The sequence below is a fragment of the Geotrypetes seraphini genome, chromosome 9, assembly GCF_902459505.1.
Source record: "Geotrypetes seraphini chromosome 9, aGeoSer1.1, whole genome shotgun sequence".
Classification (NCBI taxonomy): Eukaryota; Metazoa; Chordata; class Amphibia; order Gymnophiona; family Dermophiidae; genus Geotrypetes; species Geotrypetes seraphini.
The window spans coordinates 160,394,535-160,410,745 of record NC_047092.1 but is presented as its reverse complement, the minus strand read 5'-3'; the positions used below and the strand labels follow the sequence as shown (position 1 = coordinate 160,410,745).

The following is a 16,211-nucleotide window of genomic DNA, read 5'->3' as shown; positions in this document are numbered from 1 at the left end:
TCTATTCCGTTCATTATCTTGAATGTTTCGATCATGTCCCCTCTCAGTCTCCTCTTTTCTACAGAGAAGAGGCAGTCAACTTTACTAACAATTTAAGTCATGAAATATGTTTTAAAATACTACTTACCTTTTTATCGAATAGTAGAGAGAAATTGCTTTGCACTTCTGCTAGTGTCATCTTATTGTACAGTAACACTGGATCGGTTCTGTCTTCAGACTTAATTGTTATCTGCAGAAATGAATCACACAGAAATTAATCACAAAGGATTACAGAGGCACATTAATTCTGCCTTGGTGTAAATGTGCCTCGGTATCAGTTGGGACTCGGGTGTACACCCATCTTTATTGTGAGCTAAAAGCTCAAGCGCGGATGTTAACATGCATGGTACAGATGGCTGCAAATTGTAAGTTCTGAACACAGGTAGCAAACTACAATCGTGTGCAAATCCAAGTGAAAGCACACATATTTAGATGCAGAACAGATGTGTGAACATAAGAGCTGCCATACTGGGACAGACCAAAGGTCCATCAAGCCCAGAATCCTGTTTCCAACAGTGGCCAACCCAGGTCCCAAGTACCTGGCAGAAACCCAAAGAGTAGCAACATTCCAGAGCTGAGATTGTGATGTCATAATGCCTCATTCCACCAAGGCCTAGGAGCAACATTCCAGAGCTGAGATTGTGATGTCATAATGCCTCATTCCTCCAAGACCTAGGAGCCAACTAGAGAGCTGCAGGGGAACGGGGACGACGGGAATCCCGCGGGACCCACGGGCATCCCGCGGATTCCCCCTTCGGGTCACGGGGATCCCGTGGGGACGCCCCTAGGGTTGCGGGGATCCCGTGGGGACGCCTCCGAGGGTCGCGGGGCTCCTGCGGGGTTGGATGTACTCAGTTGCACGGCTCTTCTTCTCCCTACCTTCTCTGCTTGCAGCACAGAGCCGAACGTAAGTCTTCCCGACGTCAGTGCTGACGTCGGAGGGGAGGGAGGGCTTAAACAAAGCCCTCCCTCCCTCCGACGTCAGCGCTGACGTCGGGAAGACTTCCGTTCGGCTCTGTGCTGCAGGCAGGGCAGGTAAGGAGAAGGAGAGTAGCCTCGCGGTTCGAGTGGCTACCAAGGGAGGGGGACGGTCCGCCCCGCCCCGGTTGCAGCATAGCCGGCCAGGTCCCCTTACTTTTGTGGCACTTCCCCGACCGACCGATAACAGCCCGGGTCCGACAATCCTCCCTGCCCTGTAGCCGCGAATCTAAATTACCTTCTTACAGCAGCTGTAAGAAGGTAATTTAGATTCGCGGTTAAGGGTAGAGAGGTTTGTCGGACTGGGGCTGTTGTCGGTCGGTCGGGGAAGTGCCACAAAAGTAAGGGGACCTGGCTGGCTGTGCTGCACCCGGGGCGGTAGAGAAGGAGGGGGGGGGGGGGAAGGACGCTGAAAGGCCATGGTGAAGACAGGAGGGGGGGGGGAAGGACTCTGAAAGCACTTGAAGACAGAGGAGGGAGAAGGACGCTGAAAGCACATGGGGGAATACAAAGGGGTGGAGAAGGACGCTGAAAGGCCATGGGAAGGGCGGGGGGGGGAGAAGGACTCTGAAAGCACTTGTGGAAGACAGAGGGGGGAGAAGGATGCTGAAAGCACATGGGGAAGACAAAGGGGTGGAGAAGGATGCTGAAAGGCCATGGGGAAGACAGAGAGGGAGAAGGACGCTGAAAGGACATGGGGAAGATGGGAGGGAGAAGGACATTGAAAGGAAATGAGGAAGAGAGAGTAGGGAGAAGACGCTGACAGGGAAGAAGACAGATGCCAGACTATGGGGGGAGCGGAGAGAAGAAGATGGGTGCCAGACCAATTTGGAAGGGGGAAGAAAGGGAGAGGCACAGTAACAGAGCAAATGGAAGATGCAGAAGGAAGAGAGACACTGGATGGAAGGAATTGAATGAGAATATGAAGAAAGCAGAAACCAGGCAACAAAGGTAGGAAAAGAATTCTATTTCTTTTTTTCTTTTTTTTTGCTTCAGGATAAAGTAGTATATTAGTTGTGTTGATAAAAATTTATAAACATTAGAGGCTCTGGTAGAAACCCGTTTACAAAGTATGTATTTTTCCCAATTAATATTTTCAAATTAATAAAGTCTTTTTGCTTATTTGTAAATGGGTTTCTACCAGAGCCTTTAATTCAGTAGCATAATTAAATGAAATAACTATTTCTGAAGTTTATAGGGACGGGCGGGGACGGAGGGGATTCCTCGCGGGGACGGGTGGGGACGGAGGGATTCCTCGCGGGGACGGGTGGGGACGGAGGGGATTCCTCACGGGGACGGGTGGGGACGGAGGAATTCCTCGCGGGGATGGGTGGGGACGGGTGGGACTTTGGCGGGGACGGGTGGGGACGGGTGGGATTTCTGTCCCCGCGCAACTCTCTAGAGCCAACCTCAGCAGTGATGTCACAATGGCTTGATTGTCCTTTACTTGGCTCACACAAGAATATAAGAATTGCCATACTGGGACAGACCAAAGGACCATCAAGCCCAGTATCCTGTTTCCAACAGTGGCCAACCCAGGTCCCAAGTACCTGGCAGAAACCCAAACAGTAGCACCATTCCAGAGCTCAGACTGTGATGTCATAATGCCTCATTCCACCAATGCCTAATAGCCAACCATCAGTGATACCACAATGGCTTGATTGTTCTATACTTGGCTCACATGAGAACAAAAGAGCTGCTATACTGGGATAGACTGAAGGTCCATCAAGCCCAGTGTCCTGTTTCCAACAGTGGCCAACCCAGGTCCCAAGTACCTAGCAAGATCCCAAGTAGTAAAACAGATTTTATGCTGTTTATCTTAGGAATAAGCAGAGGATTTCCTCAAGCCATCTCAATAATGGCCTATGGACTTCCCTTTTAGGAAATTATCCAAACCCCGCTAAGCTAATTGATTTCATCACATTCTCCGGCAACAAATTCCAGAGTTTAATTACATGTTGTGTGATAAAATATTTTCTCTGGTTTGTTTTAAATCTACTACTTAGTAGCTTCATTGCAGGTCCCCCTAGTCCTAGTATTTTGGGAAAGAGTGAACAAGCAATTCATATCTACCCTTTCCACATTTCAGTTTTTGTCTGGGCATGCGCACATGATCTGCGCTTACCTTTCTGTGCATTTGCCAGGCACTTTTTGCGCATGTGTCAGGCACATCCCTCCCCCGCTTTTGGTTTAATAGTGCAATTTAATCATGCATAAAATTTGTATGTGCTTTCTGCATTGCTGTTGCATTGTGATAAACTTCACATTGCATGGCTCACTGCACATTTATGTAAGCAGGAATGCTTGTAAACCTCACCCTTGTATTAGCTGCAAACCCTCTAGTCAAAATGTAAAAATAAGTATTAGCCTCTGCTTTTAGCTGTGAAAATACAGTATATTCCTGAGAAAGGGACCATAGCAGTCCCTAAACCCTGCATCTTTGTCAGTCTTAGACATTATGGCTACCTAATGGCATTGATGGTTGTATTTTAATTAATTTATTCTGATAGCTAAGTACATGTTGGTGTGGTTCTGAAGTAAACACACACACACACACAAAAAAACATCTGCACCAGATATCCCAAAAAAATGAAAAAAAAAAGCAAAAAAAGCAGAGATGACAAAGTAATCAGCTGGTAGATAAACATTAATCAAAATCCAAAGCTTATACTGTCATAGTTTTATCTGTGAATGTATCAGAATTTGATTAAAATTTTTCAGCCAGCTGATTACTTGGTCATTTCTGCTTTTATAAATTTTTCTTGGTGTGGTTCTGAACACACATTTCGTATCTGATACCCTTCATCGGTTTACTTTCCTTCCACCTTTTTCCATTGTAGTCTATTTTTCACTTGATGTATATTATATACAAGGGGCCGCTGAAAAGTTCTCAGCCCAACCAAGAAGAGAATGACGTGGAGCCTCGAAACTTACAAGTTATTCCACACTTTTCTTGACACATTTCAATTCAATGATATGAAATGAAAAGTATCAAGAAAAGTGTGGAAAAACTTGTACATTTCGTGGCTCCACATCATTTTCTTCTTCATTGGGCTGAGAATGTTTCAGCGGCCTCTCATATATATACCAGGCCACTGAATACTGTAGATTTAGGACTAAGAATAGCCTATACGGAGGGAGTTATTAATAGGGGCTACCGTTAAGACATGCCATTTCACTGTTAACTCTAGTTACTAGGAACTAGGGGTCCAATTTACTAAGCTGGTAAAATCTGGGCTTAACCTGGGTTAAAATGGGACTTTTCTGCACACTAATCTTAGACTGAATATGGCATTTTTCAGGGCTTTTTCTTTTGTTCTAATTGCAGGTCATGTGTTAATGCTCCCATTCCAAAGAAATTGACCCTAAAATATCCACAGAGAAGAAAATCCAGAAGAAACCAAAAAACCACCGTGGAGCGACAATGTTCCCGAAATGGACTTTATTGATTAAGGACAGCATCTGCGAGCACATAGAAAAAAATGGGCAGCTGAGGGCGAGCCAGCATGGCTTCTGCAAGGGAAGGTCATGCCTCCCGAACTTACTACACTTCTTTGAGGGAATAAACAGCCAGATGGACAAAGGGGAACCCATAGACATCATTTACCTCAACTTCCAAAAAGCCTACGACAAGGTACCCCACGAACTTAAGAAGAAGGTACTTAAGAAGGAACTTAAGAAGAAGGTACCTGATACTTAAGAAGCTGTGGAACCACGGGTGGAGGGGGATGTTCACCGATGGATTAAACACTGGTTGGTGGGCAGAAAACAAAGGGTTGGAGTGAAGGGCCAATACTCAGACTGGCAATGGGTTACGAGCGGAGTTCCGCAGGGGTCGGTGTTGGGACCGCTCTTGTTCAATATATTTATAAACAATCTGGAGACGGGGACAAAATGTGAGGATATCAAATTTGCAGATGACACCAAATTTGCAGCAGGGTTAAAACCACGGAAGACTGTGAAGACCTGCAAAGGGACCTAACGAAACTGGAAGAGTGGGCGAAAAAGTGGCAGATGCGTTTTAATATAGACAAATGCAAGGTCATGCATGTTGGGAAAAAGAACCCGATGTTCAGCTATACAATGGGGGGATCATTGCTAGGGGTAAGTAACCTTGAAAGAGACCTGGGTGTGCTGGTGGATACAACAATGAAAGTATCGGCGCAATGTGCGACAGCCTCAAAGAAAGCAAACAGAATGCTGGGTATCATCAAGAAGGGCATCACGACCTGGACGAAGGAAGTCATCATGCCACTATATCGTGCAATGGTACACCCGCATCTGGAGTACTGTGTCCAGTATTGGTCGCTGTACCTCAAGAAGGACATGGCAATACTTGAGGGGGTCCAGAGAAGAGCGACGAAAATGATAAGAGGTATGGAAAACTTTTCATATGCCGACAGGCTAGAAAAGCTGGGGCTGTTCTCCCTGGAAAAGCGGAGACTTAGAGGAGACATGATAGAAACTTTTAAGAACCTGAAAGGCATAGATAAGGTAGACAGGGACAGATTCTTCAGGCTTGGGGAACAACAAGTACTAGGGGGCACTCGGAGAAACTGAAAGGGGACAGGTTTAGAACCAATGCCACGAAGTTCTTCTTCACCCAGAGAGTAGTGGACACATGGAACGCACTCCCGGATGTTGTGATTGGGCAGAACACACTGCAGGGATTCAAAGGAGGTTTGGATAAATTCTCTCCGCTCCCCCCATAGTCTGGCATCTGTCTTCTTCCCTGCCAGCGTCTTCTCCCTACTCTCTCTTCCTCATTTCCTTTCAATGTCCTTCTCCCCCCCATCTTCCCCATGTCCTTTCAGTGTCCTTCTCCCTCTCTGTCTTCCCCATGGCCTTTCAGCGTCCTTCTCCACCCCTTTGTCTTCCCCATGTGCTTTCAGCATCCTTCTCCCCCCTCTGTCTTCCACAAGTGCTTTCAGAGTCCTTCCCCCCCTCCTGTCTTCACCATGGCCTTTCAGCGTCCTTCTCCCCCCCCCCTCCTTCTCTACCGCTCTGGGTGCAGCACAGCCAGCCAGGTCCCCTTACTTTTGTGGCACTTCCCCGACCGACCGACAACAGCCCCGGTCCAACAAACCTCCCTGCCCTTAACCGCGAATCTAAATTACCTTCTTACAGCTGCTGTAAGAAGGTAATTTAGATTCGCGGCTACAGCCATATTCGCGTAGTTTTTCAATGACCATATTCCCTATGTGCGGACACTTCTTCCACATGGAACTTTGTCTGTGATGATGATGCCTTCATGATCATAAGCAAAAATAAATCATTTGTTTGTCTTTTGATTGAGCTCATGAAAATTTTTCTGGTCGTGGGGAAGATGGAGCTCTTCACTTGTCATTGAAAAACTACGCAAATAAGGCTAGGAGCTGCTTCCTACAGTCCAGACACGAGTCAACCAGACTTCGACCTTTTTCCAAAGTTGAAACAACCTATGCGTGGACATCGTTTTGCATCTCTGGAAGAGCTTTCTTCCGCCGGTACCCAAGCCATTCGGCAACTGAACTAAAACGGTGTCTTGGATGGAATAATGAAGATTCCCAGACATTGGGACTCAGTCATTGCAAAGCAGGGAGACTATATTGAAGGATTGTAAAGAATACTTGAAAAAAAATAAAAATAAAACATGTACATTAAAAGAAATAGGGTGTATTATTTATGAAATGACTCTCGTAATAATATCAAGCTAATTGTGTGTGTGATATATTTGCTAATATTTTTACAATTCTGGCTCAACATTATTAAAATCCAATATTTTTCTTTTTGTAACACTCATACAATAGCTTTGGATCATAATCCAGAAACCAAATTTATTTGTCCTTCTTTACTATTCTTCAGTACTATGGGAATAGCATTTTTCAAATGTGATTTTGTACAATTGAATACCCCCAAATGATAGCAAGATTTGTAAACATCTTATAGGAAGAGAAAGGTTTCTTTACATTGGCAAGGTCTTTCTCTATTGCCATGATTTCTTCTGCTTCAGTTATGGTCTGGACTGGATTTGGGGCCAGATTTCTCTCCTGGCGGATCAATTTAGCCACAGCAACTATGAAATTCTCATAAGCTACACATGCCTGTGAGAACAAAAAACAAATCATTAGAGAAGAATCTTTATAGAAACATAAGTAAAATATCCCCAAATATACGATCTTCAAATATAGGATCTTCAAAAGGTTTCCACTATTTTTCTAAATACTATTTATTAAATATCCCAAAAGCAAATTTTATCACTTTTCTACATAATCACTCTGTCTTGCCTGACCGACTAGTCACATGACATTCTATGACATGCCCTCTTCCCACTTCTCCCGTCCCAACCATTTTCCGCAAAAATATGAAAATGCGGAAACTTTTTGAAGAACCCTCGTATATTATTTTAGGTTATTTGCTTTACTTGAGTCCCCCCCCCCCCTTGAATCATAATGGGAGATGACAAAAATGAGAAATTTCTGGCTCTCCTCCATGACCCAAGCTCTCCCTCACATCTCCTTTGTCATTCAAGCCTCCTCCACCATTGGTGGTATAATAGGGTCCTTTGGGGCAAAAGTGATGCTGATCTGCTCCTGCCCAGGACTGTGGCTGCTTTCAATATGGCATAGGCAGGAATGGGTCAGCATCGCTCCTGTCCTGATGGACTCCACTAGACCAGCAGGGGACTAAGCTTAGGCAAAAGAAGGGCACTTGATCACTGTAGGACATGGGGGGGGGGGGAGGGGATTGGATCATGGGGGCAGGGTTGTTATTTGCAAACTTGTCACTTTTCATTTGCCAATGACAGGAATGTCATTGACATTTCTTTTGTCTATGCAAACAACCGCCCATCTCTAGTATCCATTACTCGGATACATCATCATCTTTCTGTGTTGATCCATCAGTGAGTCTACATAGAGGCTTGTCAAAATATTTGAGCCCTTTCTAAAAATTGGCCTTATATTAGCTACCCCTTAATCCTTGGGTATCTTTTCTGCTTTGAATTATAGGTTATTAGCAATTTTGTGTTTGAACTCTTTCAGGACTGCAGTGAATGCCGTCAAGTCCTGGTAATTTTCTGCTCTTGTGTTTGTCAGAATTCAAGCACTAAAGTCATTCTTTTCGAACACACCATTTATCACACATATGCACATTTTCATTTTATTAGTCTTTCTATGTCACTTCCATGTCTAATAACATTACACATTTTCACTTGTCTTATTCTCCCTTAAGGACCCCTGACGAAGGCAAAGTATGCCGAAACATGGACCGTGTTGGATCCGATATATGCCTTCATTCTGATGGTATTTGTTGACATTTTTATGAGAAATTGGTATCTCTGGCACTTCAGGTATATTTTGTGCTGATGTTTTTAGAGTTGGATATTTGATCTTCATAAAAACTTTTCATCACGATTCCTGTGATAGCCAGAGACTATTGTTTCTCTTTGTTGTGTTTTCAATTTGATCTGCTACAGACTTACCATACAGTGATGTGCTTTAGTTGCTCTGAATTATCACCATCAAAGATTTAAGGTGTGGGTATGCAGGGAAAAGTTTCCAAGTTTATTTACAGTTTGATATACCAACCATCATACAAATATCTGGACAGTTTACAATTGTTAAAATTAGAGTTTAAAAAAAAGTAATAATAAAAATAAAAGTAAAATAGGGTAACATAAAAACCAGACAAAGACAAAGATAAGGACAAAGTTGTTACAATAGGCACTGGGGGAGGGGAAGATTCAAAATTATATCAAAGTCAAAATAAAAATAAAAGGAAGGTAGGAAAGCGAAGGGAGAGAATGAAAAGGGGAGGGGAGGGGGGGTCACTTCTTTAAAAGCGGTTGTTTTTAACAATTAAAAATTGGAAGAAAAAGGATCTTATCCAGAATTTTGGTATGCATCTTGAAATAAAAAGGTTTTTAGTTTGGTTTTGAATTTGTTGAGTAAGTTTTTTGATCGAAGGTGAGATAGCATTGTGTTTCAGAGGGAAGGGGGCTATGACGGAGAAGATAGAGTTTTGAGTGAAAAGCACTAAGTGAGTGAAAAGCACTCACATGCTTTACAGCTAAGCAGGTTCTTTGAATATGAATCTCATGGGCCCTGATTCTATAAAGTCTGTCTAAAGTTAGACGCCAATATAGGCACCGATTCTATAAAAAAACTTAGGTGTCCATTATAGAATCATGCTTAGCATTGCCTAAGCCTACTTAGTCGGTGCTCAGCATCCTAACATTTAAGCCAGGGTTTTCTTTTCTCCAGCACAGTGAGGGGAAGGAAAGCCAGTTGTCCCCCTCACTGCACCGAGAACAGCCTGCTCCTGTTTACTTCGGCAGGAAGCCCTGCCCACTTCCTCCTCAGGCAGCCATTTTGCTTTCCTGCCCTTTAAACGGCTCAGATCCAGCACCGGGTCATTTTTTCTCCAGAACAGTGAGGGGAAGGGAAGCCAGTCATCCTCCTCACTGCACCGGGAACAGCCTGCTCCTTTTTACTTCAGCGGGAAGACCCGCCCACTTCTTCCTCCGGCAACCATTTTGCCTTCCTGCCCTTTAAAGGGCTCAGATCTAGCACCGGGCCATCTTCTCTCCAGCACAGTGAGGGGAAGCCTCCTAGCTGACTCCACACTAGCTGTCATTTCACCTTACTTTGGTACCACCTTGTGTCCGCGTGCAGCATCAAGCTTTTTAAATGCTCAGCGCCAAGCTTCCCAGCTGACTCCGCATTAGCTGACATTTCATCTTGCTTCGGAGTGGGAGCTTGCTCTGCCCTGTCTCTTGCATTGTAGGGTCAAGCTTTTTTAAAAGCTCTACGCCATACTTTTCAGCTGACCCCACATTAGCTGACATCTTATCATACTCCGGCATGGGAGCCTGCTCTGCCCTGTCCCTTACATGCTGCATCAAGCTTTTTTAGCTCAGTCAGTTCCATAATTCTCTCCACCCATTAGCTGTTAGACTGGACTTTGTGATTTCTGTTACTTTTCACCATGAAGTTACCTCTCTGGCATCTCTCTCTCTTACTCTCTCTATGTTTCAATCCCACTCATTGTGCAAATTCTCTCTCCCCCAAGGTACTTGGCTTCAACAGTAACAGTGGCCTTCGACATTGTTCACCATGATATTTTGATTTACCAACTTTCTGAAATAGGTATTGATTCCACAATCTTAGACTGGTTCTCAAAATTCTTACGATCTCACTCATATACTGTTAATATGAATGGCACCATGTCATCCTCCTGGAAGCCTTTATGTGGAGACCCACAGGGATCACCTTTATCACCTATTCTTTTCAACATCTATATGACTACTTTGAAACTTTTCCGTTTATCCCCCCTGCGAAACACTATTTTCGTATGCAGATGACATCTTTGTTCTCCTTGAGATTGACTCGAATCTCACTAACTTCGTTGGGAATATAATAGAATGCATAATGAAACTTCAGTCTTGGGCCTTTACTGTACAAATGAAACCAAACGAGTCCAAAACAAAGTTACTTTGGCTTGGCCCAAAATTAGAGCAGCTACCTTCGTCCATTCTATTGCCTTCAGGATCCTCACTGCAGATTGAATTCTTAAGTACAGTTCTGGGTGTCATTATAGATTCAACACTTTCATTCAATTCTCTGTTTTAAAAAATGTTTTTTTAGTCTCCATATGTTGAGGAAAGTGAGATCCTGTTTCCATCATCAACACTTTGCTGTCCTTATTCAATCAATCATCCTTTCAAGGCTGGATTATAATTTGGTCTATTTAGGCTTGACCATGAAAAGCTTTCAGAGACTTCAACTGATCCAGAATACTGCTGCTAGGCTGATCTTTGCAAAAAGTAAATTTGATCACGTCTCTCCGCTCCTGCAAAAACTTCATTGGCTTCCTATAATTTCCAGGGTTTATTTTAAATGTGCCATTTAAGATCTTGCATGGCATCCTTCCTCCTTTAATTCCCCTGTCTTGGAATTCTGTAAGATCTGACATTACCAGATCTACTCAAAAATTTAAATTGTCCTTTCTTATGATGAAAGGCGTTACCTACATTGGCAAATTAGGGAAGTCATTACTTTTCAAAATTACTGAGCTGTGGAATGATTTTCCTATTCATCGGCGCGATCTGAGTTCTTTACAATAATTTCGAAAACATCTGAAAACTTGGCCATTTTCAAAGTTATAAATTCCGCTCCTCTCCATGTTATTCCAAATCCATATTATATCTGTTCTCCTTTCTAATTTTCTTATAAACCATGCCGAGCTCTATTGTTATAGAGAAGATGTGGTATATAAGCCTAAGGTTTAGTTTAATGGTAGGCGCTCATATCAGAGCCAAATGGCACCTAATTCACAAAAAGGCACCCATCTCAAAAGCATGACCATGATCCACCCCTTACCACACTCACTTTTAGTGTAGGCGCTTTGAGATAGGGGCCTACGTTGTATTGAATCGTTCTCAGGTTAGGTACCTAAATTTCAATTAAGTCCAATTACAACTGATTGTTGTGTTGGATGCCAGTATCAGCACTGATTAAGCCTATTCATCATTTAAGGTAAGCGTGGCTATGGGCGCCTAAAGTTTGCCAACCTTTATGGAATCAGGGCTATAATGACTAAGAACCAAAGAAACAAACTTCATGTTCCCCAGCAAAATCAGATTTCAGTTGTAAGCAATTATCAGCTATGCATAATGAATCCATGTAGGATTACTTTTATAGATTCATGAGTTTTATGACTCCTCACTCTACTTCATTCACATCCGTCTCAATCCACAAGTAAATATTCTTTCAGGGTATAAAACATGCAAAACAAAACCATATGTTTCAAACTGTGCTAGCACCAGAATGCCATGTACTGGAGTCACTCAACCAGTGTCCCTAGGATGAACCACAATTTCATAATTCAGACTGAGATTGATGTTAGCAGACTATGCATTGCAATTAATTCTTCTACAGTTGCAGATGGGATACATATTAAAACCATGCACTAAAAACTAGCTCTAAGGTCTGGCCCAAAAAAAAAAACCCTCCAACATTTTTTCCCCCCAAAAGCAGGCATGCAAAAATGTTCCAGTGCACCAATTTTCAAAAGTTCACAATTAATGTGTTACATTGCATGTTTCTACATCACAGTAAGTCATTATCAAAGAATGTCCATAAAATTTAATGCATAGTGGACTATGCAATATGTGAAAGTATATTATAAAGATGGGATCAATTTAGCAATCTTTTTTTTTGGAAATGAGTCTCATTCATGAAAAAGCACAGAAAAACCCAAACACACGAGTTTCTGCAAGTCTGAGGCATGTTTTTACAAACACAGTACATTGGCCTAACAACACATTATAACCTGGCAGAAATTATAAACTAAAATGCAATTATTCTTCTACAGTTTAGGGCTCCTTTTACAAAGCCGCGCTAGCGGGTTTAGCGCGCGCGACTTTTAATCGTGCGCTAACCCCTGCGCTGGCCTAAAAACTACCACCTGCTCAAGAGGAGGCGGTAGCGACTAGCGCGGCCGGCGGTTTAGCGCACGCTATTACACACGTTAAACCGCTAGCGCACCTTTGTAAAAGGAGCCCTTAGTGTTTAATTGCATGGAAAATTAACTATGAGGGTTTTTCAAAAGGTTTCTGCACTTTCATATTTTCAAGCTCAACCAAAAAACATTCTTTTCTGATGGCATTAAGAAGTTAGTAGGACACTGGGAAAAATGTATCGAAAAACAGGGTGATTATATGGAAAAGTGATGTAATTTGCTTTTGAGATGTTTAATTTATAGTGTTTACAAAAATAAAACTTTTTGAAGATCCCTTGTAGTTTTGACACTTTCTCTGTTCAGTAAAAATCTGAAACACTTATGAAAACATTCATTCATAATGCCTAAATTATTTTATAGTATTTTAATGTCATGTGATGCTTTAAAACAATGGCTACCTAGTTGGGTTAACATAAGACATCGGGGCACTGTTCCTTCCAAATTGAGCGTGAGTCCTCCAACTGCATTGCTACCAGTAGAGGGTAGTGTGTCAATATTGTGCTTACAGTTTCTAGGGACAGACATGCTGAAAGTAGGGTTGCCGGATTTTCTAATTGGAGAATCAGGACCCCATAGACCCCCCAGTCCCGCCCAGTTCCACCCATCCTCACCCTGTAATGCCCTAATCCCGCCCCCAGTCCCGCCCTAGCCCCACCCCTGCTGCCTGCTCTTGTCGGGCAGGGAGGAAGTCCGCACATGCGCAAACTTCCTCCCTGCCCAACGTGATTTGAGGAGGCTTTTCAAAACCCAAAGTGCCGAGTTTTGAAAAGCCGTCAAGACCCCCCCAGATGTGTCCTCAAAAGGAGGTTATGTCCAGGGAAATCCGGACAACTGGTAACCCTAGCTGAAACCAAATATGCAGCTGAAATTTGCTGCTCAGTTTAGCCCAAACTGAAATTGTCCCTGCCCACAAACTGTAGCAACCTCCACCCCCTCTTCCCTTGAACAGTAACAGCTTCTGCTCTCTCCCTCCCTTTCATGAACAAAAACAGCCTCATCTCCTTCCCTACCCTCAGGCCCGTCCAGGCTAAAATCCCACTTATTTTAAGACTGCTTTTAACTCCTAACTTTGACCCATGTCTATTTGTCACTCCCTCTGTAATTCCCTACCCTAATTGCCCTCTTTGTCTGTCTGATTAGATTGTAAGCTCTGTTGAGCAGGGACTGTCTCTTACATGGTTAATGTAATATACAGTGCTGCATGAGTCTGGCAGTGCTATAGAAATGATAAGTAGTAGTAGTAGGTTTCCCCAGGCCTATCTTACAGCCTATCTTCTGGTCTATCTTCAGGTCTATCTTACAGTCTGTCTTCAGGTCTATCTTACAGTCTGTCTTCAGGTCTATTTTACAGCCTATTTTCAGGTCTATCTTACAGCCTATCTTCTGGTCTATCTTACAGACTATCTTCAGGTCTATCTTACAGCCTATCTTCTGGTCTATCTTCAGGTCTATCTTACAGCCTATCTTCAGATCTATCTTACAGTCTATCTTACTGCCTATCTTCTGATCTATCTTACACTCTATCTTCAGGTCTATCTTACTGCCTATCGTCTGGTCTAGTGGCATAGGTGGGGCAGAAACAATCCCCAGTCGCTCCTGCCCATGCTTTCTCCACTGTCATAATGGCTGCTGCAAACCCCAGCCCTGAGATCACAGCAGCCATTTTGAAACTGGATCAACATGGACAAGAGCAACTGGGTATTTATTTTGCCCGTGTCAGCTCCAATCTGAAAATGGCTGCTGTGACCTTCAGCAGAAGCTTCAGGAGACTTCTGATTGGGTTTGTGGCAGCCATTTTGGTGGTGGAGACAGCATGGGCCCACTACCCTGACTACAACTCTAGACAATCATGGACTCTAAGGTTGGCATAGGGAGGCCTAACAATGGGTCCTGGATGGGGGCTGCTCTGTTTGGATTGGGAGGAGGTCAAGCCTGTTCTATGTGGGGGATGTGGGTAGAAGTTCTTTGCACAGTTTTAGTTTCAGCCCCCCCCCCAAAAAAAAATACTCCAGCATTTTCAGCTGACTCCGAAATATATGCAATTCAGATTTAAGGCCAGTTTCAGCACCAAAACTAAAACTAGGCCAGCCTTTAGTGCACTTATGCATGTAAATGCCACAACTCTATGCTCTTAGCAGTGCAAGTATATGTAACTATATGTGCCCAGTTATAGAATATATGTTTCTTCTGTTATTTGATAGTGAGAAGGCCAGACCTGTGGTGGGGAGAGTAATGACAGACCTGCATTGGAGGAAGGGAGAAAGGGAAACAGCAATATGCCAAACCTGCAGTGGGGAAGAGGGGACAGAGAAAGAGAGAGATGCCAGACTGGGGGGGGGGGAGGGAAGGGGACATAAGGGATGCTGGTCCATGGTAGGGGGTGGATGGGGTGGCAGAGAGAGAGAAGAGTGAAAGATAATGGCATGGGGGTATAGGATGGAAGAGGAAGGGAAATCAGAAGGAAGAAATTGGTTGTGGACTGGGGTCACAGAGAAGAAATGGTGGGCAAAGAAGAAGAACGGGAATTTAAAGGAGCGTTGCTGGATATAGTTGGCAGATGCTGGACACAGTGGGAGGGATAGTGACATAGAAGGGAGATGCTGGATAAGGCAAGATAGGGACACGGGGAAATGTTAAATATAAGGGTCGGTCAGGGACACTGAGAAGGAAGATGACGACAGGGACAGTGAGGGGAGATTTTTGATAGGATGGATTGGAATGCAAATGGAAGACAGATAGTGGACATCATGAAAGAAGAAATGCCAAATGGACAGGAGACTCTGGAAAGAGAATTTGGATAAAATAGAATGGAAAACTAAAATGCTGATGTATTCATTCTAATACTGTATGTAAGCTCTGGGTAATGTGCAACTCCTATATCTTGCATTTCAGTTTCTCTGGTTTTGCTGTACATTCAGATTCTGACTTCTTGAGGTTTCCAGTTCATTTTTGTCTTCATATTTCTATTACTGATGTGTGGTTCCCCTCCCCCATCCCTGGTCCCCACATAGGTTCATCTTAATTTTTCTGCCTGTGGCTCATTCAATCCTAGTTACACAATTGACATGGTCAGATCCAACTGAGCTTTTTGAAAACTGCCTTCAGATATATTTTGGCACTTGCATGGCTGATTTTCTTTTCTTTCTTTTTTTTTTTTTTGGAACTTTATTTAATTTTTAATGCCAACAAAAAGTGCAATACAATTTATATACAAATAATGATAACCAACCAAGCACTTATAATCAAAGATAAAAATTCCCTCCCCCATCCATCATTACCATCAGGAATAATACCAAAACAAAAGATATACAACTTCCCCCCATGGCTGATTTTCAGCAAGAAGAGATGGGTCAACAATTACCATAGTACAAAAGCCAGGAATGACTAAACAGAACTGGGTTGCTTAGTATCTTTGCCTATAATGGCACAGGCAATATACAGTGAATCTTCTCACAATACCGAAAAACACATTTTTACCTCAAAAGGCTAATGGTTTGCAGAAGAGAATCCATAGAAATTACCACACATTCCAAGTTTTAATGGAGTTGTCTGCATTTTTGTTACATGTGTTCTTCATCTTACTGGAATATATAATATCTATGAAAGTATAAGGCGTCAATAAATTTCCCCTTGCCAAAAGGGGCTTGCATAGGTTACCAAGACTGTTAGCACGCACTGGCTGTTGGATCAGA

At 43.2% G+C, this 16,211-nt stretch overlaps 1 protein-coding gene across 1 annotated transcript in view; it reads right to left on the bottom strand.

Moving 5' to 3' along the window:
- The window catches only part of MME (membrane metalloendopeptidase), a 124,034-nt gene that overhangs the window by 60,159 nt on the left and 47,664 nt on the right, over window positions 1-16,211 (bottom strand). Inside the window, exons 9-10 of the mRNA XM_033957987.1 lie at window positions 6,966-7,100; window positions 128-229 (exon numbers count right to left, since the gene is read on the bottom strand). Of these exons, the coding sequence (XP_033813878.1) occupies window positions 128-229; window positions 6,966-7,100 (237 nt within the window). The remainder of the gene's footprint in view (window positions 1-127; window positions 230-6,965; window positions 7,101-16,211) is intronic.